This window comes from Pipistrellus kuhlii, unplaced genomic scaffold, assembly GCF_014108245.1.
Source record: "Pipistrellus kuhlii isolate mPipKuh1 unplaced genomic scaffold, mPipKuh1.p scaffold_m20_p_82, whole genome shotgun sequence".
In the NCBI taxonomy this organism is placed as follows: Eukaryota; Metazoa; Chordata; class Mammalia; order Chiroptera; family Vespertilionidae; genus Pipistrellus; species Pipistrellus kuhlii.
Genome location: NW_023425587.1, coordinates 680,750 through 706,746, shown reverse-complemented (window position 1 = coordinate 706,746; position 25,997 = coordinate 680,750). Strand labels below are relative to the sequence as shown.

The 25,997-nt window shown below is 68.1% G+C and overlaps 1 protein-coding gene across 2 annotated transcripts in view; it reads left to right on the top strand.

Annotated features, from left to right (window-relative positions):
* Positions 1–25,997, top strand: part of RPS6KA2 (ribosomal protein S6 kinase A2) — a 71,497-nt gene that overhangs the window by 41,094 nt on the left and 4,406 nt on the right. For both annotated transcript variants that reach the window (XM_036425589.2, XM_045577098.1), the window contains 17 exons: positions 11,381–11,497; positions 11,890–11,971; positions 13,444–13,524; positions 13,851–13,930; positions 15,390–15,496; positions 15,666–15,703; positions 16,608–16,750; positions 17,216–17,286; positions 17,682–17,770; positions 18,076–18,140; positions 18,646–18,748; positions 20,560–20,690; positions 21,509–21,634; positions 22,037–22,126; positions 22,453–22,611; positions 24,351–24,512; positions 25,408–25,484. In XM_036425589.2, the coding sequence (XP_036281482.1) occupies positions 11,381–11,497; positions 11,890–11,971; positions 13,444–13,524; positions 13,851–13,930; positions 15,390–15,496; positions 15,666–15,703; positions 16,608–16,750; positions 17,216–17,286; positions 17,682–17,770; positions 18,076–18,140; positions 18,646–18,748; positions 20,560–20,690; positions 21,509–21,634; positions 22,037–22,126; positions 22,453–22,611; positions 24,351–24,512; positions 25,408–25,484 (1,721 nt within the window). The remainder of the gene's footprint in view (positions 1–11,380; positions 11,498–11,889; positions 11,972–13,443; positions 13,525–13,850; positions 13,931–15,389; positions 15,497–15,665; positions 15,704–16,607; positions 16,751–17,215; positions 17,287–17,681; positions 17,771–18,075; positions 18,141–18,645; positions 18,749–20,559; positions 20,691–21,508; positions 21,635–22,036; positions 22,127–22,452; positions 22,612–24,350; positions 24,513–25,407; positions 25,485–25,997) is intronic.

Below are 25,997 nucleotides of genomic sequence, written 5' to 3'. Positions count from 1 at the left end.
ACACACTCGCGCCGGCACCCGCGTGTGCCCCGTGCGCCTCGCGCTGAGGAGCGGGCGAGGCTGGCCTCTGCCCTCGGGGGACGGAGCGAAGGGGGGGGGCCGCTCAGGACAGGCGTGTCTCTGGGGAAAGCACCGCTTTGCGATGGGGGAGACGAGGACGGGCTGGTCTGTAGGACGTGGGACGGGGGCTGAGGCCCTCCTCAGCTTCCCCCTGTCCTGTGCTCGTCACATACACGGAGCTGGCGGGCCCTGTGGCTCAGAGCCAGGCCCTGGTGTCTGACGGAGCTCAGGGGCTGGGCTGCCCTGCCCCAGCGCCGTGTTTGCTGATGTAAAAGCTGAGACGTTGAACGCCAGCAGGAATTGTCAGCGGCTTGTTAAGCTGCAGTGACTTCAGCAAACAGGTCAGACATGAGCTTGTTTGGTACAAACCTCGTGGGTGTCTGGGCGCAGCTGTCAGCCTCACGCGGGCGGGCGACGTCGGTGCAGCGCGTTAGCACGAGGCCAAACACGGTGTGGGAACCACGGGATGTGCGTGGACCAGGACTGTCCCCCACACTCTACCCGCACCCGAGCCCTCCTCTGCCCCCGTGAGGCCTGCACGCCCGTCAGCAGGAGTCCTGCTGGGTGGGTATAGAGGACCCGACCTCCATACGGGGTCGCCCTCAGCTTCTGTCTGACTCTCCTCCCCTCCCCCAGGCGATGCCTTGGAAGGACCCGGCGGGTCAGCTTAGAGCAGGGCATTGGGGAGAGGTTATTCATTGCCTGACCGGACGGGCAGGCTCACGTTTAAGCCCGTGAACGGCGTTATAAATACCCAGTGGCCTGTGGCAGGAAGAAGGTCCCACCCTGGTGCAGAGACTCAGCTGCCCCTGAGGACACCTCCGTCCCCCCCCCCCTCCGCCCCCTCCGCCCGCCCGCCCCGCCCCGCCCGGCCCCTCGGCCTGGATCCCCTCTACCTCTCCCCCGCCCCCTCCGCCGGCCCCGGAGGAGCCCCTCGCCCTCGCCCTCTGGGAGTGTCGGACAGCAGCGGTTCCGGTTGGCACATGACCCACGTGACCTGTGAACGGTGCCCAGGACGGCCGATCAGGAGCCGCTCCTCCTCCAGCTCCGGTTCCCAAGGTCCTGGCCCCACAGCCGGTGTTCCTGCCCGACAGCCGCAGAGCCTGGCACAGGCCCGTTCCCCGCCCTGGACGGGCCTCCTGCAGGCTGCCCCCACCCCCGGCCGGGCCCCTCACACCCCCTGTCCCCCTGCTGGCTGCCCCCTACCCCCGGCCGGGCCCCTCACACCCCCTGTCCCCTACGGGCTGCCCCCACCCCCCGCCGGGCCCCTCACACCCCCTGTCCCCTACGGGCTGCCCCCACCCCCCGCCGGGCCCCTCACACCCCCTGTCCCCCTGCTGGCTGCCCCCACCCCACCCGGCCGGGCCCCTCACACCCCCTGTCCCCTACGGGCTGCCGCCCCCACCCCCCGGCCGGGCCCCTCACCACCCCCTGTCCCCTACGGGCTGCCCCCACCCCCGGCCGGGCCCCTCACACCCCCTGTCCCCCTGCTGGCTGCCCCCCACCCCCGGCCGGGCCCCTCACACCCCCTGTCCCCCTGCAGGCTGCCCCCCACCCCCGGCCGGGCCCCTCACACCCCCTGTCCCCCTGCTGGCTGCCCCCCACCCCCGGCCGGGCCCCTCACACCCCCTGTCCCCCTGCTGGCTGCCCCCCACCCCCGGCCGGGCCCCTCACACCCCCTGTCCCCCTGCTGGCTGCTCCCCACCCCCCGGCCCGGCCCCTCACACCCCCTGCCCACCCCCGCGGGCCCTCACACCCCCTGTCCCCCTGCTGGCTGCCCCCCACCCCCCGGCCCGGCCCCTCACACCCCCTGTCCCCCTGCTGGCTGCCCCCCACCCCCCGGCCCGGGCCCTCACACCTCCTGTCCTCCTCAGGCCTCCCGGCCGCTTCGCCCTTTGGCACTCCGGTGCCATGGGATCGAGTGACAGCGCCAAGCCCAGGTACCGAATGCTTGCCAATGGCGCACACCGCGTCGGGGAAGGGCCTGCACCGGCTCCGGGTGCCGCACTGCTGGCCTCAGCCCCCGCCCTCCCTCCAGCACACGTGTTCCATGTTTGTGTGTCGCCAGGAGCAGCAGCTCCAGCTGGAACTCTGCTCAGGTTACGTCCACGTGGCCGGCGGGGAGACATGACTCCTGGAGCAGCCGCTCCTGGGGGAGCAGCCGGCTCGCTGCGGGAGCGGGGGGAGGCAGCCAGGCTCAGCGCCCACAGAGGGAGGAGCCGGCAGTGGTCTGCTCTGGCTCCGTACAGGAGAGCATTGTTCCATGAGCTGCAAGGTCCAGCCCGCCGGCGTGGCCCGGTGGCTGACAATTGGCCTGTGAACCAGGAGGCCACAGTTTGATTCCCGGTCAGGGCACAGGCCTGGCTTTCGGGCTCAATCCCCAGTGTGGGGCGTGCAGGGGGCAGCCGATCAATGACACTCTCTCATCTATTTTTCCCTCTCCCTTCCTCCCTGAAATCAATACACACACACACATACACACACACACACACACACACACACACACACACACCCTAGAGGCCCGGTGCACGAAATCTGTGCACGGGGATAGGGAGTGGTGCCCCTCAGTCCAGCCTGCACCCTCTCCAGTCTGGGACTGCTCGAGGGATTCAAACTGCCTGCTTGGACCCGATCCCGGGGGTTGCAGGGCTGCGGTGCGGTGCGCGGAGCAGGAGCAGGAGCAGGAGCAGGAGCAGGAGCAGGAGCAGGAGCAGGAGCAGGGAGAGCCCTCTGGTGCCCGGGGGATGGGGGGGCGGTAAGGGGGAGAGGGTCTTCTTTCTGTGGCCTCCCCTCTTCCCAGGCTAGGCCACAGGACTCCGAGCTTCCAGGGAACCCTGGTTTGAGAATCACAGTCTAGACAAGCATCTGTCTATGAGGAGGAATTACATAGCAGCTTCCTGTCTCTCGCCTCCAGCCGCCATCCCACAGTGCGGGCACCGAGGCACCGGGCTCCCTCTGCCCGCGTCCGCAGAGGCCGGCCGTTCCGTGCGCAGGAAGTGAGCGTCCGCCCGCCCCACATTGTCCCGTCGTCCTGCCGAGTTCCTGTCCCGCTCACAAAGGCTCTATTTTTAAGAGAGCCTTCGCTTCCGGTGCGTGGCTCTGGGGTGAACAGGACCGTGTGTCAGCGTGTGTCAGCGTGTGTCAGCGTGTGTCAGCGTGTGTCAGCGTGTGTCAGCGTGTGTCAGCCGTGGAGACGGCAGACGCCCAGAGAGCGGCTGCATACCTCTCACCCAGTTACCCCACTCGGCGGGGTCACCCCGGGGGACTCCAGCCCCGCCGAGACCCCCTGACACTGTCGCCAGACATCCCGTGGCCGGTGCCCGCCGGTGCCCGCCGGTGCCCGCCGGTGCCCCCGGGCTCTGGGAAAACTCCAGGCTTCCCCTGGAGCTGACTCGGTGGATTGAGAGGAGGGAGCTCCCCTGAGCAGTCTGTCTCTCAGCCGCCTCAGGAGTCATTTTGTCTGAATTCCCGCAGGGACACAATCCCTGGTAGGGTGTATGCTTTGCGAACATCTGCCCGTGGTGTGGGCGGTCCTTTCGCGCTGCCGATGGCTTGTTTGCGGCACCGGTGCCGTGGCCGTGGTCTGTGGTCTCCAAAGCAGTGGCACAGAAGCCGGACTGCGTGCGGCCAGGGGCAGAGTGCACCGCCTTCACCGTGATGCTCACGTGGAGGACCCGGGGCCCGGCCGGCCTCGGCTCAGAGACAGCACGGGGCCTCCGCGGGGGGCGAGAGCCCCTCCCCGCTCTCCGGGGAGCGGGCCGGTGCTGAGCGGCCGGCCGTGGAGGCCGGAGCGGTGGCTGATGGCTCCCTGTTTGGCTACATTCACGTCCATCTGCGAAGTAAACACCTTCTGTTCGGGGGGAGGTCCTGGGCGGGAAGGCTCTTCCCCCTCAGCCCTCGTCCTGTCTGCTCTGGGTTTATCACACCGCAGCCGTCTTCGGGTGCTCGGCCCCTGGAGCCGGTGTGCGCGTCTGTTCCAAGGTCACCTTAGACACCTCGGCGGAGCCCGGGAGGGAGGGAGTGGTGAGTCCAGCTTGCTTCCAGCCCAGGTGCCGCCCCCACGCCGCCCTCTCGGCTCCCGGGAGGCTGTGCGCTCGCTGTTCGCGATCCTGTCACCCTGGTGTGCGTGCCCACACAGAGGTATTTTAAACCGGGAGAGGAATATCTGCTGCAGACGTGCAGCTATAAGCTTCCTATCCGAGTGGCAGGAAGCCGCATGGGCAATGCCGAGTTCCCAGCCAGGCCTGAGGACTCGTCAGTCTCACCTCTCAGGCCCTGCTGACTGAGCTTCTAATACAACGGGGACAGCCACGTTCTGGGGTCACGGAGGCTGTGGGGTCCGGTCCCGGCGTGGGCCAGGCGGGGATCCGCCGTGAGGCCCTGCGGGAAGGCCCAGGCGGAGAGGGCCGGGGCCGGGGCTGGTGGTAGAATGAACGCGCGTCCGCGACCATGGGCCTCAGGAGCCGGGACCCAGAGCAGCTCCTCCGAGGCCAGAATCTGTGAGAACGTCCGATGGACACGCTTTTCTGAGCGAGAGTCGGACGGAGAACGTGGGGAGGGGGTCTCTGAGTGAGGGGCACTGGGCCAGGCGGGAGTCGGGCACCTGTGCGCAGCACTGCGGGGGGCCGGGGCCGGGCGGGCAGAGCCCCGGCTCAGAGGGTCCGAGCTGCAGGCGGGAGGCCCGGCTCAGAGGGTCCGAGCTGCAGGCGGGAGGCCCGGCTCAGAGGGTCCGAGCTGCAGGCGGGAGGCCCGGCTCAGAGGGTCCGAGCTGCAGGCGGGAGGCCCGGTGCGGGGTCAGAGGCGGCAGCAGAGGCTGAGCTCCCACGTGGCGCTGCCCCTCCTCCTGACGTGCCGGGAGGCTGTGGGCGGTGGGGATAACGGCCGCTCTGCCCGGGCAGCAGCCTGCCTGTGACTGGAGACGTCGCCGGGCGCTCCTGAGCCCAGGACGGGACAGCGTGGCCGTGTGACAGGAAGACGACGGCTCGCACACACGCTCCATCTGCCGCGCAGTCCCCTGGTCCGTTACGGGGCCGAGGGCTCCGAGGGGAGGGGAGCAGCAGGAGCTGGGGCGGGAGGCCGAGGACGGGCCTGGCACAGCCGCCCGGAGAGCCGCACGCAGAGCGGAGAGAGGCTCTGGGGCTGGGTGCTGCCTGTCTCGTGGAGGCCGGGCCAGTCCCTGGCCGTCCCCGTGTGCGGTCCTCCGTGTGCCTCCACGTGGCCTCGGTCGCACTGGGTCACCGCCCTCCCCCACCTTCACCACTTCCATGTGCAGTGGCTCGGTGGCCCGGGGTCATGGCCAGGGGCCGGGGGCCAGGACTTCACCCCATATTTCCTGGGGGACACACTGTAGCCCCTAACGCAGGCCAGTTACCATCTGGCGGCCGGTCTGAGGCGGCTGCTGGCGCCCCCAGGGCCTCCATCGCTGGCCCTCGGCTTCTCCCGCCTCTGCTGTCCTCCCTCCTGTCCTTCCGGAAGGAGGGGCCTGGCCGGCATCCCCCGGAGCCTGACGCTGGCCCTTTCCATCCCGTCCGTCCGGCGAGGTGGAGCCTGAAACAGGATCTGCTCTCTCCGGGCCTCAGGGCCATCCGAGGTCACGTCCGGATCTGCAAACCCACCTTACGCTGATGGTGAGCCCCCGGACCGGCCGCTCTCCCCCCTGCGGGCCCCCACACCCCCGCCGGGGAGCTGGTAACTCACTCCTGAACTCGTTTCCCCGATTCGACTTTTAACCAAAAGGTGGAAACCAAACAACCTGGAAAGGAAGCGGCTGACCAGGCGGACCTGGTTCGCCGCCTGCCTCCTGCGGCCTCCCCCTGCCCACTGAGTCCTCCGGCCGCCCCGGGGAGCCAGCCCGGCCCCCCTCGCCCGCCTCCTCTCTGCCCACACGGCCACGTGGCGGTCCTCGCTCCAGTCAGTGTTTGGGAAAGAAGATCTTGCCTCCGGGCTGGATGACGAGTTTCTCTCCGCTCGGGTCACGTTGCAGGAGTTTATCTTGTTTACCAAGGGAGAGGGGTTTTCTGTCGGCGCAGCCTGTGTGGCCGGGCCTTCCGAGAGGAGAGCAGGCTCCCGGCTTCCCACGAGGAGACGCTGGGCCGGGAGGCGTCTCGAACACACTTCTTCCCCCTGAATCTCTGCCCAGAGGCAGCGCTGGGGCCCGTTTCAGCCACGAGTGCAGCCCTGTCCGGCCCGCGGGGCCCAGTGGCTGAGCATCGGCCTGTGAACCGGGAGGGCCGTGGTTCGAGTCCCGGTCAGGGCACAGGCCCAGTGTAGTGTGTACAGGGGCAGAGATCCATGGTTCTCTCTCATCACCGGTGTTTCTCTCTTTCCTCCCTTCCTCTCTGAAGTCAATAAAAATACATTTAAGATAAATAAATACAGCCCTGAGTGCAGTTTCCATTCTCTGAAACCACCTTCGGGCCGCCAGCCCTGTGACTAAGAAAGCTCACGCACACACAGGCGGAGGGCGGATACATCATGGATGCAGGTTTTCCATAAAACACGGCAAATTCCAGCGGGTTTCTGAAATTCCGACGGGCCGGCCATGGTGCCAGGAGCACAGAGGTGAGCGTGGAGGCTGGTCCCCGGCCGGGGAGGCGCCCAGCTCGCTCTCCTGCGCCCGTGGGAATCGGTCAGAACACGGGCCACACCGTCCACTGAACTGCACGTTCCACCGAGTAGCTCTGCAGACAGGTCCCGCCCACTCCTGTTCCTTCTGAGTGAACATGGGCCTCGGTCCCAGGCGGGCCCGGCCCCCTCAGGTGCGGTTAGAGACGGAGCCGGCTTCCTCCTGCTGGCCGGTAAGCGCTGTGGCCAGCGTTTTCTGTCAGCCTCAGAGCTCAGAGCCCCTCCCGCTCTGGGCACCCACTCCCGCAGCCCCTCCACCACCGTCTCCTCCCCCACGTGGAATCCAGCCATTAGAGCAACGTGGCCCTCTGCTCTCTGGACCTGAGCCCGGAGCCCACACCCTGCAGACACAGGCCCCCGCCCAGGTGCCCGCCGGGCAGTGCAGGCCTCGCCTGCCGAGTGTCTGAGCGCTCCGCTGATCTCAGCACCTCCCACGCGAATCTGCAGTCACGGTTCTGAAAACCCCGAGTTCTGCCAAGCGTGTGTGAGTTCCTGGATCGGAGACACGTCTCAAACAGACGTCGTGGTCTGCACCACAGGAAGCGGGGCCTCCGGAGGTGGGCTCTGGGATGACAGCCTTCTAGGAATGTATTTACCAAACCCTGCCGGCTAGCCGCCTGCTCCTTTACGCTTCCCGGCGGGGGCCACTGCACCACGGCGGAGAGAGCGACAGACCTGACCCCACCCCACCGCACACGGAGATGAGCGCAGGGCCCCGTGCTGGACCGTGTGGCACGCCGAGGGCCCAGCGCGCCCACAGCAGGCCGGGCGTGATCCGTGTGGACGGTATCTCATGGTGTAACTGTCCGGCACTTCCTGGCCGTGAAATAGATATGAGAGGCACATTTTTATTGGCCCTTAATTAATTCAAGTGTGTCTGTCCCGGTGGGCCAGCTTCGGGTCACTGTGCATGCACGTGCTGACTGTCCACTGTCACGACCCGGTGCCAGCGACGGAGCACAGCGCTGTGGACAGCCGGCCGCACACGGCTCCCCGAGCACATTCGTTCTTGGTGCTAATTTTTCTTCTCAGAGAAGCTCTTTGCTCATAAATCTGGGATAAGCTGTTTTCCACATATTTACTCAAGTAAGCTTAATTTTTAAAATATGTTTTTGTCGACTTCAGAGAGGAGGGAAGGAGGAAGGGAGGGAGAGAGACAGAGACATCAGTGATGAGAGAGAATCGGTGATCGGCTGTCTGCTGCACGCCCCGCACTGGGGATCAAGCCCACAATCCGTGCTCCGACCAGGAATCGAACCCGGGACCCTCAGTCTGCAGGCCATGCTTTATCGCCTGAGCCACACCAGCTGGGGCCTAAGGGTAACGTTAGCCCACGGCTCACATGTGCTGCTGGCTAAGGGACACTAAGCAGACTGGGTCCCAAACCATAAAACCAGGAGGAGGCAGGGTCCAGACTGAAACGCAGGCTTCCGAACTTGAAACATCTCGTTCTCTGCACAAAACTCACACAGCGCGTGCTTGTTTGTGTCCTGGTGGCTCAGACTTCGCCAAAAGCCTTTGGCGGCCCAGCTGGTGCAGGCGTGAGGCCTGCGTGCCGATGGCGGGCCCGGGCGTGAGGCCTGCGTGCCGATGGGCGGGAAGGGCCCGGGCGTGAGGCCTGCGTGCCGATGGGCGGGAAGGGCCCGGGCGTGAGGCCTGCGTGCCGATGGCGGGCCCGGGTGTGAGGTCTGTGTGCCGATGGCGGGAAGGGCCCGGGCGTGAGGCCTGCGTGCCGATGGCGGGCCCGGGCGTGAGGTCTGCGTGCCGATGGCGGGAAGGGCCCGGGCGTGAGAGGCTGCGTGCCGATGGCGGGAAGGGCCCGGGCGTGAGGTCTGTGCCGATGGCGGGGCCGGGTGTGAGGCCTGCGTGCCGATGGCGGGAAGGGCCCGGGTGTGAGGCCTGCGTGCCGATGGCGGGTCCCGGGTGTGAGGCCTGTGCCGATGGGCGGGAAGGGCCCGGGCGTGAGGCCTGTGCCGATGGCGGGAAGGGCCCGGGTGTGAGGTCTGCGTGCCGATGGCGGGAAGGGCCCGGGCGTGAGGCCTGCGTGCCGATGGCGGGCCTGGGCGTGTGGCCTGCGTGCCGATGGCGGGCCTGGGCGTGAGGCCTGCGTGCCGATGGCGGGCCTGGGCGTGTGGCCTGCGTGCCGATGGCGGGCCCGGCTGTGAGGTCTGTGCCGATGGCGGGGCCCGGGCGTGAGGTCTGTGTGCCGATGGCGGGAAGGGCCCGGGCGTGAGGTCTGTGTGCCGATGGCGGGAAGGGCCCGGCTGTGAGGTCTGTGCCGATGGCGGGGCCCGGCGTGAGGCCTGTGTGCCGATGGCGGGAAGGGCCCGGGTGTGAGGCCTGCGTGCCGATGGCGGGCCCGGGCGTGAGGTCTGTGTGCCGATGGCGGGCCCGGGTGTGAGGTCTGTGTGCCGATGGCGGGCCCGGGCGTGAGGCCTGCGTGCCGATGGCGGGAAGGGCCCGGGCGTGAGGCCTGCGTGCCGATGGCGGGAAGGGCCCGGGTGTGAGGCCTGCGTGCCGATGGCGGGAAGGGCCCGGGTGTGAGGCCTGCGTGCCGATGGCGGGAAGGGCCCGGGTGTGAGGCCTGCGTGCCGATGGCGGGCCCGGGCGTGAGGCCTGCGTGCCGATGGCGGGCCTGGCTGTGAGTTACCCGTTCCTGCGGAGGCGCTGCTCTGCCCGCGCCCCCCCCTGGCTTTAGGTGGCTCAGGAGGAGATGGAGCTCCCGGCTCCCTGCAGGCAGGGGTGGGGGTCCGGGGCCTTGGTAACCGAGAGCATCTCATTCTCACTCCAGTGACAGTGACCTCCCATCTCTCTCCCCCGGGGAAGAGGAGGAGGAGGAGGGAGAGCAGGAGGAGGAGGAGGAGGAGGAGGAGGAGGAGGAGGGAGAGCAGGAGGAGGAGGAGGAGGAGGAGGAGGGAAGAGGAGGAGGAGAGGGGGAGGGAGGGGAGAGGAGGGGAGAGGAGAGGAGAGGAGGAGGGGAGGAGGAGAGCAGGAGGAGAGGAGGGAGGAAGAGAAGAGGAGGAGGAGAGGGCAGCAGGAGAGAGAGGGAGAAGAGAGGAGGAGGGGGAGGAAGAGAAGAGAGGAGGAGAGAGAGCAGAGGAGAAGGAGGGAGGAAGAGGAAAGGAGGAGGAGGGAGAGCAGGAGGAGGAGGGAGGAGAGGAGGAGGAGAGGAGGAGGAGGAGGGGAGATAGAGGAGGAGGAAGATGGGGAAAGAGGAAAAGGAGGAGGGGAGTCGGAGGAGGGAGAGAGGAGGGAGAGCAGAGGAGGAGGAGCAGGAGGAGAGGAGGGGAAGGAGGTGGAGGAGGCATGGCAGGGGAGCGGCATGTCAGTTGAGTTGACTTCAGCTCCAGGTCTGCTTCTCTAAGCAGGAAGCCAGGTCTGGACACAGTGAGGACAGGTGATGGGGGGGAGGAAGGGGGGACTCGAGGCTCCCTCCTCTGTCTCTGTTACAAACGGGGAGATTTCCCTGTAAAAGCCGCCGGTCTCCTGTGGCTAACGGGGTCCCGAAAGCAAAGGTGGGGCTGAGGGTCTTCAAATGAGCCCCCCCCCCCCGCACCTGGGCCGAGAGAGCACCCAGCGTGTCCGCTCACTGCCCGGGCTCAGGGCGCTGAGTTGCTGTCTGTTTTCGCGAGCAGAGAAGCCGTGGCTGGTCCTGGCAGAGTGGCCTCCAGGTGTGTCCTATGGCCACTGGGACTGGGAGGGGCGGGGCGGGGCCTGGCCTGGGGCGGGCTCCACCCCCTCCAGGGTGTCGCTATAGGGCGTGGAAGCAAAATAAACCTTTAACTCTCGAGAAGGAAGGTTCTTTCAGACATCCTGGGGTCTTCAGACGCAAACATGGCTGCTGTGATTTCCTTTAAAAACACTGGCTCTTCCGCTAAAATACGGGAGGAGCCGGTCCAGCGCTCCCCTGGGGCCGCGGGGTGGGTAAGCCCCTCGGGGCGGGGCGAGGAGTAAAAGGGACGAGGCAGGAGGCAGTGTCTGTGGCCACGGGACCTTCCGTCGGACGGCGTGCGGTCGGTCTCGCAGCCGCCGCCTCTGGGGCTGGTGCCCAGGGCCACACGGTCCCGTCTCGGTCACCGGTGAGCGGGCAGACGGACGGCGGACGGACGGCAGACTGGGCCTCCAGAAGCACAGGCGTGCGTTCGAGGACGGTTAGGCTCTGACGTCAGGAAACCGTCTCCGGTGTTCAGTTTCCAATCGCTGACGCCGGGCAGAGAGCAAACCCTTTCCTCTGAGGGGACTCCTCAGGTGAAAGCTTCCAGGGTTCTGTCAGTTTAAAATCGGCTTCAGAGCGGAAGACAGAGGGAGAGAGAAACATTGATGATGAGAGAGTCACTGACCGGCTGCCTCCTGCACGGCCCCTCCATCCCCCAACACACACACTGGGATGGAGCCTGCAGCCCGGCTGTGCCCGCCCGGAATGGAGCCGGGACTCCGGACTCAGAGGCGGACGCTCACCGGCTGAGCCAGCCGCGGGCTGTCAGTGTTTCAGCTGAGAGACCAGGCCGCCTCTTCCCGGGGGCGCGCTCGGGGCTGCTGAGCTGCCGCCGCTGCGACTGAGCTGCCGAGGCTCCCGGTGGGACGGACTGGGGGCTGCCAGGCCTCTGTGTGTGCACGTGTGCGCGCGTGTGTATGTGCGTATGCGTGCATGTGTGTGTGTGCATGTGTGTGTGTTAACCTGGCCCCTGTCTTGCAGGAGGAGGGCGTGGTCAAGGAGATCGACATCAGCCACCACGTGAAGGACGGCTGCGAGAAGGCCGACCCCTCCCAGTTTGAGCTGCTGAAGGTCTTGGGGCAAGGCTCCTACGGGAAGGTTAGCCCTCTGTGCCTCTGAGCGTGTCCCCCCTCCCGTGGCCGTCCCCTCGCCCCATACCCGGTCCCCCCTCCCGTGGCCATCCCCTCGCCCCATGCCCGGTCCCCCCTCCCGTGGCCGTCCCCTCGCCCCATGCCCGGTCCCCCCTCCCGTGGCCGTCCCCTCGCCCCATGCCCGGTCCCCCCTCCCGTGGCCGTCCCCTCGCCCCATGCCCGGTCCCCCCTCCCCGTGGCCATCCCCTCGCCCCATGCCCATCCCCTCTTGCCCCATATCCGGTCCCCCCTCCCCGTGGCCATCCCCTCGCCCCATGCCCATCCCCATCCCTGTGCCTGTCCCCTCTCCCTGTGTCCTTCTTGGGGAGAAGGAGCGGCTGATGGTGTCCGTCTCTGCAGGTGTTCCTGGTGCGCAAGGCGGTGGGGCCAGATGCCGGGCAGCTGTACGCCATGAAGGTGCTGAGGAAGGCCACGTTGAAAGGTGGGGCTCGGGGGTTGGAGGGTCAGAGGGGGCCCAGGGGAGGGCGCAGGGGACACCGGGGGGCGCAGGGGTCTTGGGGGCTCCGAGGGCCGGGGGGCTCGGAGGGCCGGGAGCTCGGAGGATGCCCACTCTGCTCCCATCGCCTTCCTGCAGAGCCACGTGGTTTAGGGGCGTCCCTAACGAGGAGCCCAGTCACATGGCTCTGACTGATAAACAGTGTGAGCTTCCGAGCATCCGCATCCCTCATTCCTGGAGTACAGCCGCGTGGCGTCAGCACCCTCCTTCCACGCATGTCCACACGTGCTCTCGTGGCACGGAGCCTGGAGCGGGCGGCCGGCAGGTGGTCACGCTGCGTGTGGCCGGCTGGCCGGCCTGAGTTGTGGCCGCTCTGCATCCCTTTGTGGTCGCAGGGACAGTAGAAGCCCGGCCCATGCCTGGTTCTCAGCCCTCCAGTGCCCACTGCCACTGAGCACAGGTCCAGAAGGGAGACCTGGGCACGTGTGTCCCCCACACACGTGCATGGGGTGTCCGTGCCCGGACGTCCATTCTCACGGACGCCAGAGCGGCAGGGCGGTCAGAGGTGCAGCTCCATGCCCAAGGGCGCCGATGGCGTGGGGTCCTCACAGGGCCCAGGGCGAGGCCCGGGCATGGCTGGCACATTGCGGCAGTTAGTGGGGAGGGGACGGCCCGGCGGGGAGCAGGCCTTCGCCGTGTCACCGCCTGGCCCGTGTCTGCAGGCATCACGTCACGGGGCCAGGCGTGGGGGCGGGACAGGCCGATGGGACAGGCCTTTCCCCAGAAGGGGACCCACTGCGGTGACGGAAGACATGCCACAGGCTCGATACCCGGCCCCAGTTGGGGGTGTGCGGGAGGCAACCCAGATGTGACTCTCCCATCGATGTTTCTCTCGGTCTCTCCCTCTCCCTTCCACTCTCTCTAAAAGCCCATGGAACGTATACTTGGGTGAGGGTTAACAAAACTAAAACAAAAGAAAGAAAGAGCAAAGGACCAACCACGTGTGGGCTTGAGAGCCTCCTGGTGGGGAGCCCGCGGTCAGTGCGATGGGGCGGGATGGGGTTCGGTGAGTTCTGTCGGAGAGCTAATGCCCTCAGGCGCTATCCGGTTGGTGGTGTAGGAGATCAGTCATCCTTATTCCCAGGGGGTGCTGGCCTGGGGTCATGGTGTTGGCTGTTGAGAGGTTGAGAGTCAGACATCTGATTAAAGTGTGTGTGTGTGTGTGTGTGTGTGTGTGTGTGGAGAGAGAGAGAGAGAGACAGAGAGAGAGAGAGAGAGAGAGAGAGAGAGAGAACGCAAATGCAGCGATTGGGGACCTCCTGGTCCTCGCCCTGACTCCACTCCAGTGCGTGTGGATTGCCGGGACGAGAGAAGGGGTTGTGTTAACGGGGGGGGGGGGGGGGGGGGGAGCTTGCCGGGCTGGGCCAGGCCGCTCAGCGAGCCTGTTCTGTCCGCAGTCCGGGACCGTGTCCGGTCCAAGATGGAGAGGGACATCCTGGCCGAGGTGAACCACCCGTTCATCGTGAAGCTGCACTATGGTAACCACGGGGAGTAAATAACCACCTGCTTCTGGGACCCGGGCAGCACCCCACAGGCACCGAGAGGAGCCAGCGCCAAAGGGGGCCCCGAGTCATCACCCTGACCCCCCTGTCCCCCCCGAATCGTCACCCTGCCCCCCTGCCCCCTCATCCCCGAGTCACCCTGCCCCCTCCCAGGCCCTCGGCATTCTTTTTCTCAAAAGGAGCAAGTGCTTGTTTTTCTCTCGAAGACCTGCTGTGCACTGGCTGTACCTACTGGTCTTTAAGGCACAGCGTCCGCCCAGGGACACGAGGGCCGGACACTGACCGCCGCTCTCCCCTCACAGCCTTCCAGACGGAGGGGAAGCTGTACCTGATCCTGGAATTCCTGCGGGGCGGGGACCTCTTCACCCGGCTCTCCAAGGAGGTGAGCCTGGCCCGGCAGGCCGCCCTTTCTGCCCAGGGCCCGGGGGCAGAGGAGGGAGAGCCTGGGGGGTGCTCTCTCCCTCATTTCCTGGGGGTCCCTCAGCAGTGGGGCGGTGACATGGGGGCTACTTGCAACATCGTTCAGCCTGAGGCCACGGAATCAGACCCAGTTCTAGCTAAAGCCCTCTCAGAGCAGCCATCCCTCCTGGGGCGGGTGCGTGGTCCCCCCTGGGGCGGGTGCCTCCTGGGGTGGGTGCGTGGTCCCCCCTGGGGCGGGTGCCTCCTGGGGCGGGTGCGTGGTCCCCCCTGGGGCGGGTGCGTGGTCCCCCCTGGGGCGGGTGCGCGGTCCCCCCTGGGGCGGGTGCGCGGTCCCCCCTGGGCGGGGTGCGCGGTCCCTCCTGGGGCGGGTGCGTGGTCCCCCCTGGGGCGGGTGCGTGGTCCCCCCTGGGGCGGGGCGTGGTCTCTGTTGTCCTTGCACCGCAGTCGATGCCGGAGAGCCGGCCTCCGGAGAAGTCTGTCCCTCTGAGCGGAGGGAGGTGCCCTGGCTCCGTGCACAGGGTGCAGTCGGTGAGGGGAACTAGGCGGCCTGGGAGCTGGCTGCGAGCGCGGGGGCTGCTCAGGAGCTGGGGAAACGCGGACATTGGAATGGAGGCTGACGGAGACGGCAGCACCAGGCGTCCCCCAGGCTGTGGGCACGGTGCCCGCCCCCCTGGGAGGGTCCCTGTGTGAAGGGAGGTGTTTGTCCGTGTGAGCCTGGCAGTCATATCCGGTGCCCATGGCCCGACGCTGCCTCTTGCTCACACCACGCACGATGGAACTATTTCACGGGTCGCGGGCGCGCTGGGCTCCAGGGGTGACCTTGCTCGCTGACGGATGAGGATAGGGTCCCCGTTGGCTCTGGCTCCCTGTCAGGCACCCTGCCCAGCACCTCTGCTCTGACACCTCGGGGATGGGTGTCCTGGTGGCCCCTGACCTCAGTGTGCGAGATCCCCCAGCCTGAACCAGGCGCCCCGCACCTTGGGCCCCCACACCCCCAGGCCCCTGTCCCCACCTCGGGGTGTCGTCCTGGGGGAAACCGACTGCCCTCTGGGTGGGTGTGAACCCGTGAGGTGGCTGAGGAGAGGGGAGGAGCCATGCCAGACGTGAGGTCACAGCTCCTCACCGGACGGCTGTGGCTCGGCCGGCTGGTCCCCCTCAGAAGCTCCTCTGGAATGTGGGCCGGGACGCGAAGCTGTGGCCGTGGGCGAGGACCCCGGAGGGGGGTCCGGGCGGGGCGTCAGCTGAGCAGGCCACGCTCCTCGCCGCCCTGACCTCACGCTGTAATAGACCCGTGTTCCCACTGCACCCCCCGGGCACCGCGGGCGTGGGGGGGACCCCGCACATGGATCACGGGGCTGAGCCGTCCCAGGCGGAGTGTGTGCGGACGGACCAGCCGCCAGCGCGCCCCGCTCTGCTCCCAGGTGATGTTCACCGAGGAGGACGTCAAGTTCTACCTGGCGGAGCTGGCCCTGGCGCTGGACCACCTGCACGGCCTGGGCATCATCTACCGGGACCTGAAGCCCGAGAAGTGAGTGGGCCCCTGCTGGGCAGCCCCCTCCCCCCCAGTTTCCACATGAGGTCACCCCGAGTGGGCGGGGCTTCCTCACTGCACCGCCCAGGGACCCAGGGGAGCTGAGGAGTCCCACCCACTGCCCCGCGCTCTGGCCGGGCTGACAGAGCCTCCGCTCTCCCCGCAGCATCCTCCTGGACCAAGAGGGCCACATCAAGGTCACCGGTGAGTGAGCCCGGGCCCCCGAGGCCCCCGCTCCCACTCCCCCTGCCCGGCCGGCTCTCAGGGCCGCTGTGGGAGGGGGGGAGGGAGGCAGAGGAGAGGGATGTTTCTATCTCTCCCCCTCCTCCCTCCTCTTTCCCTCCTCCCTCCTCTTCCCTCCCTCCTCCCTCCTCCCTCCTCCCTTTTCCCTCCTCTTCCCTCCTCCCTCCTCTTCCCTCCTCCCTCCTCTTCCCTCCTCCCTCCTCCCTCCTCCCTCCTCTTCCTCCTCCCTCCTCTCCTCTTCCCTCCTCCTCCTCCTCCTCCTCTCCCTCCTCTTCCCCCTCCCCCCTCCCTCCTCCCTCCTCTTCCCTCCTCCCTCCTCTTCCCTCCTTCCTCCCTCCTCTTCTCTCCTCCCTTCTCCCTTCTTTCCCTCCCAACAAGTCTGGTCAGTGGTCCCCGTGCTGTCAGCAGTCGGCTGGCCGGGTGGGCCTGTTAGGAATCAGGTCTCTGGGGGACTTCATGGTGGTCACTAAGAAGTACGATTTATTTTTAAAAATATATACATTTTATTGATTTCAGAGAGGAAGGGAGGGGGAGAGAGAAACATCAATGATGAGAGAGAATCACGGATCAGCTGTCTCCTGCACATCCCACACTGGGGATGGATGGAGACCTCCTGGTTCATAGGTCAGCGCTCACCACTGAGCCTCACCAGCCAGGCAGAAGTGCAATTTCTTGACCTTCCAGGGCTCCTGAACCCGCAGGCTTCTGAGGCTGTTGCCCGGGAAGGCCAGGTCCCGCAGCGCCTGAGGGCGTGGGCGCTGGCGCCGGGGCAGAGCGGGCAGACAGAGCGGCCGTGGTGCCCAGCTGGCAGAACTCAGGGAGTGCCGGCTGTGCCCGGACTGAGAAGCCCGCGCTGTTTCCTCAGACTTCGGGCTGAGCAAGGAGGCCATCGACCACGACACACGCGCCTACTCCTTCTGCGGGACCATCGAGTACATGGCGCCCGAGGTGGTGAACCGGCGGGGCCACACACAGAGCGCCGACTGGTGGTCCTTTGGCGTGCTCATGGTGAGGGCGTGCGTGGTGAGGGGCGTGCCACGGTGAGGGGGGTGCCATGGTGAGGGCGGCTGCCACGGTGAGGGGGCAAGCCATGCTGAGGGCGGCCTGCCCGGGGTGTGCCATGGTGAGGGGGGTGCCATGGTGGGGGGTGAGCCATGGTGAGGGGGGTGCCATGGTGAGGGCGGCCTGCCCGGGGGGTGCCATGGTGAGGGCGGCTGCCATGGTGAGGGGAAGTGCCATGGTGAGGGGGTGAGCCATGGTGAGGGGGGTGCCATGGTGAGGGCGGCTGCCATGGTGAGGGGGGTGCCATGGTGAGGGGGTGAGCCATGGTGAGGGCGGCTGCCATGGTGAGGGGAAGTGCCATGGTGAGGGCGGCCTGCCCGGGGTGTGCCAGGCCCTCGCACCTGCCCCTCTGCACCCCATGCCATTCCAGAACCTTCTCTGGGGTCTGACGCCCCCGCTCTCTCTCTGCAGTTCGAGATGCTCACGGGGTCGCTGCCGTTCCAGGGCAAGGACCGGAAGGAGACCATGGGCCTCATCCTCAAGTGAGTGGGGACGCCGGCTCCACCGGCAGCGCCAGCTCCCTCCCCGGAGCCTCGGGCTCCGCGCTGGGGCCTGAGTCCCCAGCCCAGGGGAGACCCCGGAGACCAGCCTGGCCCCTTAGTCCCAGGACAGGCCCCGGTGGCCGGCGCTGTGGCTCTCGGCGGCTCCATTGTGGAAGCCGGGAGAGACTCAGTCTGGTTTCTGCGTGGCCAGCATTCCCGGCCGCCCCCTGAACAGGGTCCCCTGAGGCCCAGGCCGGGCGAGCTGCCGCCACGCGAGTTCACTGGTCTCAGTGCTCGGGCACACCTGGTGGCCGTGGCCGGGTGGCGGGGTGGTGGCACCTGGTGGCCGTGGCCGGGCGGCAGGCGGTGGCACTGACCGCCGCCGCCTGCTGCAGGGCCAAGCTGGGCATGCCTCAGTTCCTCAGCGCGGAGGCGCAGAGCCTGCTGCGGGCACTCTTCAAGCGGAACCCGTGCAACCGGCTGGGTGAGCGCCCCCCGCGGGGACACCGGGACGGGATACCGCCCGGCCCCAGGGGGAGGGGGGAGCTGTCCACACCCCTGTTCCCACTCCGGACGGGGCCCTCCTGCCGCCTCCCGAGTCAGAGCCAGGATGGCCCCGAGGGGCCGCTGCCAGGTCAGCCCTGCACGGCGGCGTCCGGCGGGGCAGGCCCAGTTCCGAGGTCGCCACGCACGCTCCACAGCAGTCTCTGCCGGTCCCAGGGGCCCCGGGTCGCCCTCGGCGGGGGCTCCTGCTGGCCCTGCGGCCCCCCGTTCACACTGTCCTGGCAGGTGCGGGCAGCGACGGCGTGGAGGAGATCAAGCGCCACCCCTTCTTCGTCTCCATCGACTGGAACGTAAGTGCGGGTCCCCCACACAGGATGGAGGGGGCGGGCACACTGGCCAGGGCACCCCGAGGCCACGCCCACCTGCACCTGAGGGCTCGGAGCCCTGGCTGAGACGGGGTCACCCATGGGTGCAGGGACGGGGCGGCCCACCAGCCGGGTCTTACCCCCAAGACCATTTCACTCCGTGCTGAGCTCAGGCAGCTCTCGGGGCTCCCAGCTGCCCCACAGCCCCGGCTCATCAGCCTGGGGAGGGGGTTAGCCTGGCCTCCTGGAGGCCGGTGCCCAGTCGTGCACGGTGGGCGGGGCCTGTGGGAGCTGCGCTGCGGGAGCTCCCCTCAGCGCGGCCAGCGAGCGGCTGTGCCTGCCGTGGCTGCGGCTCACCCGCCGCCCGCCCGCCCGCCCGCCCCCTGGGGTGGCCCAAGGCTCCAGGCTGAGCCGCAGGAGCCCCGCTCGGCCTCCCAGGGGTGCTGGTCCTCAGGCCCCGCCCGCTCCCCGCCCGCTCCCCCTCCCGCAGAAGCTGTACCGGAAGGACATCAAGCCGCCCTTCAAGCCCGCCGTGGGCCGGCCCGAGGACACCTTCCACTTCGACCGCGAGTTCACCGCCCGGACGCCCACAGGTGTGCGCCCGCCGGGAGGGGTGCCGCCCGGGGTTCTCACCGGCCGAGGGTCCTCCTGCCCCATCAGAGGAGCCGGCCTCAGCGCGCCTTCACGCTCACCCACCACCTGCACAGGCCACGCCGCCCCACGCCCCACGCTGCCCCACGCTGCCCCACGCACCACGCTGCCCCACGCCCCACGCTGCCCCACGCAGCCCCACGCCCCACGCTGCCCCAGGCCCCACGCCCCACGCCGCCCCACGCCCCACGCCCCAGGCCCCACGCCGCCCAGGCCCCACGCCCCAGGCCCCACGCCGCCCCAGGCCCCACACTGCCCCACGCCCCACGCCCCACGCCGCCCCACGCCCCACGCCCCACGCCGCCCCACGCCCCACGCCGCCCCACGCCGCCCCACGCCCCACGCCGCCCCACGCCCCACGCCCCACGCCCCACGCCCCACGCCGCCCCACGCCGCCCCACGCCCCACGCCGCCCCACGCCCCACGCTGCCCCACGCCCCACGCCCCACGCCGCCCCACGCCCCACGCCCCACGCCGCCCCACGCCCCACGCCGCCCCACGCCCCACGCTGCCCCACGCCCCACGCCCCACACCGCCCCACGCCCCACGCCCCACGCCGCCCCACGCCCCACGCCCCACGCCGCCCCACGCCCCACGCCGCCCCACGCCCCACGCCCCACGCCCCACGCCGCCCCACGCCCCACGCCCCACGCCGCCCCCACACCGCCCCACGCCCCACGCCCCACACCGCCCCACGCCCCACGCCCCACACCGCCCCACGCCCCACGCCCCACGCCGCCCCACGCCCCACGCCGCCCCACGCCCCACACCGCCCCACGCCCCACGCCCCACGCCGCCCCACGCCCCACGCCCCACGCCGCCCCACACCGCCCCACGCCCCACGCCCCACACCGCCCCACGCCCCACGCCCCACGCCGCCCCACGCCCCACACCCCACGCCGCCCCACGCCCCACACCGCCCCACGCCCCACACCCCACGCCGCCCCAGGCCGCCCCACGCCGCCCCACGCCGCCCCACGCCCCACGCCCCACGCCGCCCCACGCCCCACGCCACCCCACGCCGCCCCACGCCCCACACCCCACGCCGCCCCACGCCCCACACCGCCCCACGCCCCACGCCACCCCACGCCGCCCCAGGCCGCCCCACGCCGCCCCACGCCGCCCCACGCCCCACGCCACCCCACGCCGCCCCAGGCCCCACGCCACCCCACGCCCCACGCCACCCCACGCCGCCCCACGCCGCCCCACGCCCCACGCCGCCCCAGGCCCCAGGCCCCAGGCCCCACGCCGCCCCACGCCCCACACTGCCCCACGCCCCACACTGCCCCACGCCCCACGCCACCCCACGCCGCCCCACGCCGCCCCACGCCCCACGCCGCCCCAGGCCCCAGGCCCCAGGCCCCACGCCGCCCCACGCCCCACACTGCCCCACGCCCCACACTGCCCCAGGCCCCACGCCACCCCACGCACCACACTGCCCCCAGGCCCCACACTGCCCCACGCCCCACACTGCCCCAGGCCCCACGCCGCCCCACGCACCACACTGCCCCCAGGCCCCACGCCCCACGCCCCACGCCCCACACCGCCCCACGCCCCACGCTGCCCCACGCCCCACGCCGCCCCACGCCCCACGCCGCCCCACGCCGCCCCACGCCGCCCCACGCCCCACGCTGCCCCCAGGCCCCACGCTCCCCCACGCCCCACACTGCCCCACGCCCCACACTGCCCCACGCCCCACGCTGCCCCACCAGCAGCCCCGCAGCCTCCCGAGCGGACCACCCTGTCCCCGCAGACTCGCCTGGCGTGCCCCCCAGCGCCAACTCCCACCAGCTGTTCCGAGGCTTCAGCTTTGTGGCCTCCAGCCTGGTCCAGGAGCACCCCCAGCAGGACCCGCACAGGACAGCCGTGCACCCCATCGTGCAGGTACCCCCCCCCCAGGGCGGGGCGGGGCCACCGGTGTCCCAGGCACACGGCCGGCCATCTCAGCGGGCAGTGCTGTCCGCCCTGACTTCTGAGCCGGCCGTGCTGTCTGGCCGCGGTCTGGTCCTTGTTCGCTGTCCTGAGGTGGCGGTCAGTGTGGGCAGAGCCACAGGGGCATGGGGGTCAGGGAAGGCGGCCTGTGGTCTCCGACCTCGCACCTCCACAGGGGGGAGCCCTCTGCGCAGAGCCCATGGGAACTGTGTCTGAGGCTGTGGCCGGGGCACGGGGGCTGGGTTTCCCGTCTCCCTCCCGCTTCGGGGCAGAAGGCAGGGGGTCCGAGGGGACAGCGCTGGCTGGGAGGGCGCCCCGGCCTCGGTGCTGAACGTGGGGTGACCGGGCCTCACGGGGTCAGAGTCCTGTGTAGGGGTCAACACGCAAACACGCTCCGGACCGGGTCTGAGCCCACGCCTGGGCCTCCGGCTCCGTCCCTCCTGCTCCAGACTCACACTGTCCGCCACGGGGGAACTGGCCGCCAGCCCCGAGCCCCGTGTCTGACAGGGGGTGACCGGAGGGGGAGGCTGGGGCGCCCCCCCCCCCGACCTCCGTGTGGAGGCACACAATCCGGGCCCCTCTGCCCTCGCCATGGCCTCCCCCCCCCCCCCCCCCCCCCCCCCCGGGAGCTGAGGGCCCCCGCCGTCCCCGCCTCAGGGTGGGCACAGCCTGGATCCCGGTGCACATGCGCTGTGCCCCCTCCCCCTCTCCCTCACCCCCTCCCTCCTTCCCTCCCACCCCGGGAGCTGAGGGCCCCCTCCGTCCCGCAGCAGCTGCACGGGGACAACGTCCACTTCTCCGACGGCTACGAGGTCAAGGAGGACATCGGGGTGGGCTCCTACTCCGTGTGCAAGCGGTGCGTGCACCGCGCCACCGACACCGAGTACGCCGTGAAGGTGAGGCCGAGCGGGCAGCTGCCTGCGCCCACCTGCCCCGCCCTGCCCCGCCCCTCCCCACCTCTGCCTCCGAGGCTCCCGCAGGACGGGGCTCCCTGGCTTTGAGGTGAGGCCCCATTTGAACTTTATTTGGCAAATCGTGGCTGCTTTCAGCTCCAGGCACAGCGAGGTGCGGACGGCTCTGCAGCTGTGGGTGACCCACGCTGGCAGCAGGGCTTTGGCACTCGTGTTTGGGAATGTAGCATGGGGGCGGGCATAGCGATCAGCAAAGGGAGGGGAGAGCGGAGGAGGGAACGCGGCACAGTCCCCACGAATCAGGCCGGGAATTCCCGGTCCGCCTTGTCCCTGGGAGCGGGCGGTGGAAGGTCTGTCCGAGCCGCTTGGCACCACGGTCTGTTCCAGATCATCGACAAGAGCAGGAGGGACCCCTCGGAGGAGATCGAGATCCTGCTGCGGTACGGCCAGCACCCCAACATCATCACCCTCAAGGACGTGAGTGCCCGGGGTGCCCGTGCCCCTCGTTCCTCCTCAGTGCTCGGCCGTGCGGGGGACCGGTGTGCATGGGGGGGGCAGCCAGAGTGCTCGGCCGTGCGGGGGGGGGGGGGACCGGTGTGCATGGGGCGTGGGCAGCCGGAGTGCTCGGCCGTGCGGGGGGGGGGGGGGGGGGACCGGTGTGCATGGGAGGGGGCAGCCGGAGTGCTCGGCCGTGCGGGGGGGGGGGGACAGGTGTGCATGGGGGAGGGGGGCAGCCGGAGTGCTCGGCCGTGCGGGGGGACGGGGGGAGGGGGGGCGCAGCGCTGACCCCGCCCTCCGGCCAGGTCTACGACGAGGGCCAGTTCGTGTACCTGGTGACGGAGCTGATGCGCGGCGGCGAGCTGCTGGACCGCATCCTGCGGCAGCGCTGCTTCTCGGAGCGCGAGGCCAGCGCCGTGCTGTGCACCATCGCCCGCACCGTGGACTACCTGCACTCGCAGGGGGTGAGCGGCGGGCGTGCACGCGGCCGCTCGCCGCTCCCTCTGGTCTGATCCCTGTGCCCCGACTCCCAGCCCTGCGGGGCGCGCTGGGCGTGAGGCCAATGTTCCCCTATATCTACGTCTACGTCTGCGTCTGCGTCTACGTCTCTATCTATATCATCTATATGTCTATATCTGTATCTGTATCTATATCATCTATATGTCTATATCTGTATCTGTATCTATATCATCTATATGTCTATATCTGTATCTGTATCTATATCATCTATATGTCTATATCTGTATCTGTATCTCTATCTATATCATCTATATGTCTATATCTGTATCTGTATCTATATCTATATCATCTATATGTCTATATCTGTATCTGTATCTATATCTATATCATCTATATATCTATATCTGTATCTATATCTATATCTATATCATCTATATGTCTATATCTGTATCTGTATCTATATCATCTATATGTCTATATCTGTATCTATATCTATATCTATATCATCTATATATCTATATCTGTATCTGTATCTATATCTATATCATCTATATATCTATATCTGTATCTGTATCTATATCTATATCATCTATATATCTATATCTGTATCTATATCTATATCTATATCATCTATATGTCTATATCTGTATCTGTATCTATATCATCTATATGTCTATATCTGTATCTATCTATATCTATATCATCTATATATCTATATCTGTATCTGTATCTATATCATCTATATATCTTTGTTGATTTCAGAGAGGGAGGGAGATGGAGAGAGATAAAAACATCAATGATGAGAGAGAATCATGGATCCAGGCACAAATATTCATCTTTAGAAACCTTCCTATTCAGGTGACCTGAGCTCTCCACATTCCCTTTTTTTTTTTAAATCCTCACTCCAGGATGTTTTCATTGCTGATTTTTAGAGCGAGAGGAAGGGAGAGGAAAGAGAGAGCGTCGATGTGAGAGAGGAACCCGGTCAGTTGCCCCCCGTACGCGCCCGGATGGGACCAAACCTGCTGCCTCGCGCTGCCAAGACAGCGTCCAACCGGCTGGGCCCGGCCAGGGCCGCCCACACCCGTCTCCGCCTGAGCCGCCGGGGCCAGCAGAGCTTCTATTCACTCAAACCTCTTCACGTCCGGGGGCTTGGCTGCCTCCTCAGATGGGAGTCGGTGTGGAGCAGGGGGGGGGGGGGGGGGGGCTCTGAGTCCAGCGTCCAGGCTGCCTCACCTGCTGCCCTGCCGTGAGCAAAGGGCTCCCAGTAACCCGGGTTCCCAGCGCCTCTGCTCTCCGATCCCCCCACCCCCGCCGCCCAGGCCCCCCCTCAGGCCCCTCCCCGTCACCCAGGGCCCCCCTCAGGCCCCTCCCCGTCACCCAGGCCCCCCTCAGGCCCCTCCCCGTCACCCAGGACCCCCCTCAGGCCCCTCCCCATCACCCAGGCCCCCCCTCAGGCCCCTCCCCCTCCCCCGGGCCCCCCTCAGGCCCCTCCCCGTCACCCAGGACCCCCCTCAGGCCCCTCCCCGTCACCCAGGACCCCCCTCAGGCCCCTCCCCGTCACCCAGGACCCCCCTCAGGCCCCTCCCCCTGCCCAGGGCCCCTCAGGCCCCTCCCCGCCCAGGGCCCCCTCAGGCCCCTCCCCGTCACCCAGGCCCCCCCTCAGGCCCCTCCCCGTCACCCAGGGCCCCCCTCAGGCCCCTCCCCTCGCCCAGGCCCCCCTCAGGCCCTCCTGCCCCTGCAGGTGGTGCACCGGGACCTGAAGCCCAGCAACATCCTGTACGTGGACGAGTCCGGGAACCCCGAGTCCATCCGCATCTGCGACTTCGGCTTCGCCAAGCAGCTGCGCGCCGAGAACGGGCTGCTGATGACGCCCTGCTACACCGCCAACTTCGTGGCCCCCGAGGCAAGCGGGGATGGGGGGCAGGGGAGCAGGGGGATGGGGGCGGCCTCGCCCACACACCGAAGCCCGGGCCACGGACCGCCCAGACCGGCTTCTTTTACCCGTTTACGCTGCACCTGCCGGCCGGCTCGCAGCGGGGGAGCGGGCCGCGGGGGAGCCGCCGGTCAGGAGTGGCCGGAGGAAGGGCTGTCCCCAGTGGAGGGGGTCCGCCCGGTGACACGGACGCTCCTGAGGACATCGAGGAGGAGAGGAGCCGGGCTCCCGGGGGCCCTCTGGCACCTGGCGGGGCAGGCACAGGCGCAGAGGCGGGCGCAGGGCCAGGCCGGGGAGGGCGGAGGCGGGGGCGCAGGGTTCCGGGGTGGAGGTGGGGCTCACACAGCGAGGCCCACCCAGTGGGGCTCCTCGGGGGTGAGGGTGTCGGTTTTAGGTCCTGTCTGACCTCCATTGAAGCAGCTCTTCTGCCTCAACCAGCAGTCGGCAAACTCATTCAACAGAGCCCGATACCAACAGCCCAACGACTGAAATGTTTTCTGAGAGCCACATTTTTTAAACGTAAACTTCTTCTAACGCCACATCTTCAACATAGACTCGCCCAGACTGAGGCATTTTGTGGAAGAGCCACACTCAACGGGGCCAGAGAGCCGCCTGTGGCTCTGGAGTTTGCCCACCACTGGCCTTGACAATGCGATGCACCCTCCTCCGTCTGCCAGCCGGTGTCCGCGGGCTGTGGCTCCGCAGGGCTGGCCTTTGGGGGGCCCGTGGGGCACACGGCACCGGCTCTGCCTTAATGAACGACACCCCGTCCCCACACTGCGGGATCGGGGCCGCCGGAGCCGCACGCCGAGGCCCAGGCCGAGCCTGCCTCCGCCCGGCGCTCACGGTGGCGTCTGTCCCGCAGGTGCTGAAGCGGCAAGGCTACGACGCGGCCTGCGACATCTGGAGCCTGGGCATCCTGCTGTACACCATGCTGGCGGGGTGAGCGCCCAGCCCCTTCCAGGAGACCGAGAAGCAGGCGGGGCCCTGGGCCAGGCCTCCTCCAGGAGGTCCCCCCAGATCAGGGACCCGGCTGGCTGCAGGCCCCCACTCACCCACGGACACGCAGGCCTGGGGCCTCCGCCCACATCCTCCCCTCCACACGCTCCCGCTCCTGAAACCTCGCTCCTGGGGCGGCCGTGGACGCAGGGGCGCGGGTTCGATCCGGTCAGGGCACATGCCCGGCTGCAGGCCCCCTCCCTGCCCCGGTTGGTCTGGCACTTGAAGAGCAACCAATCCATGTGCCCCTCTCACATCAATGCTTCTCTCTCTCCCCCATCCCTTCCACTCTCTCTAAACACCAATGGGAAAATGTCCTCGGGTGAGGATTAACAAAAATAAAAATAAATAAGATGGAACCGTCCTCCTGAGCCAGGAAGCGCCCGCCGAGGCCCTGGTCAGACGGTACCGGGGCGGGCAGCCGACGGGGCCGTCCGAGGTGCGGGGACCACTGTC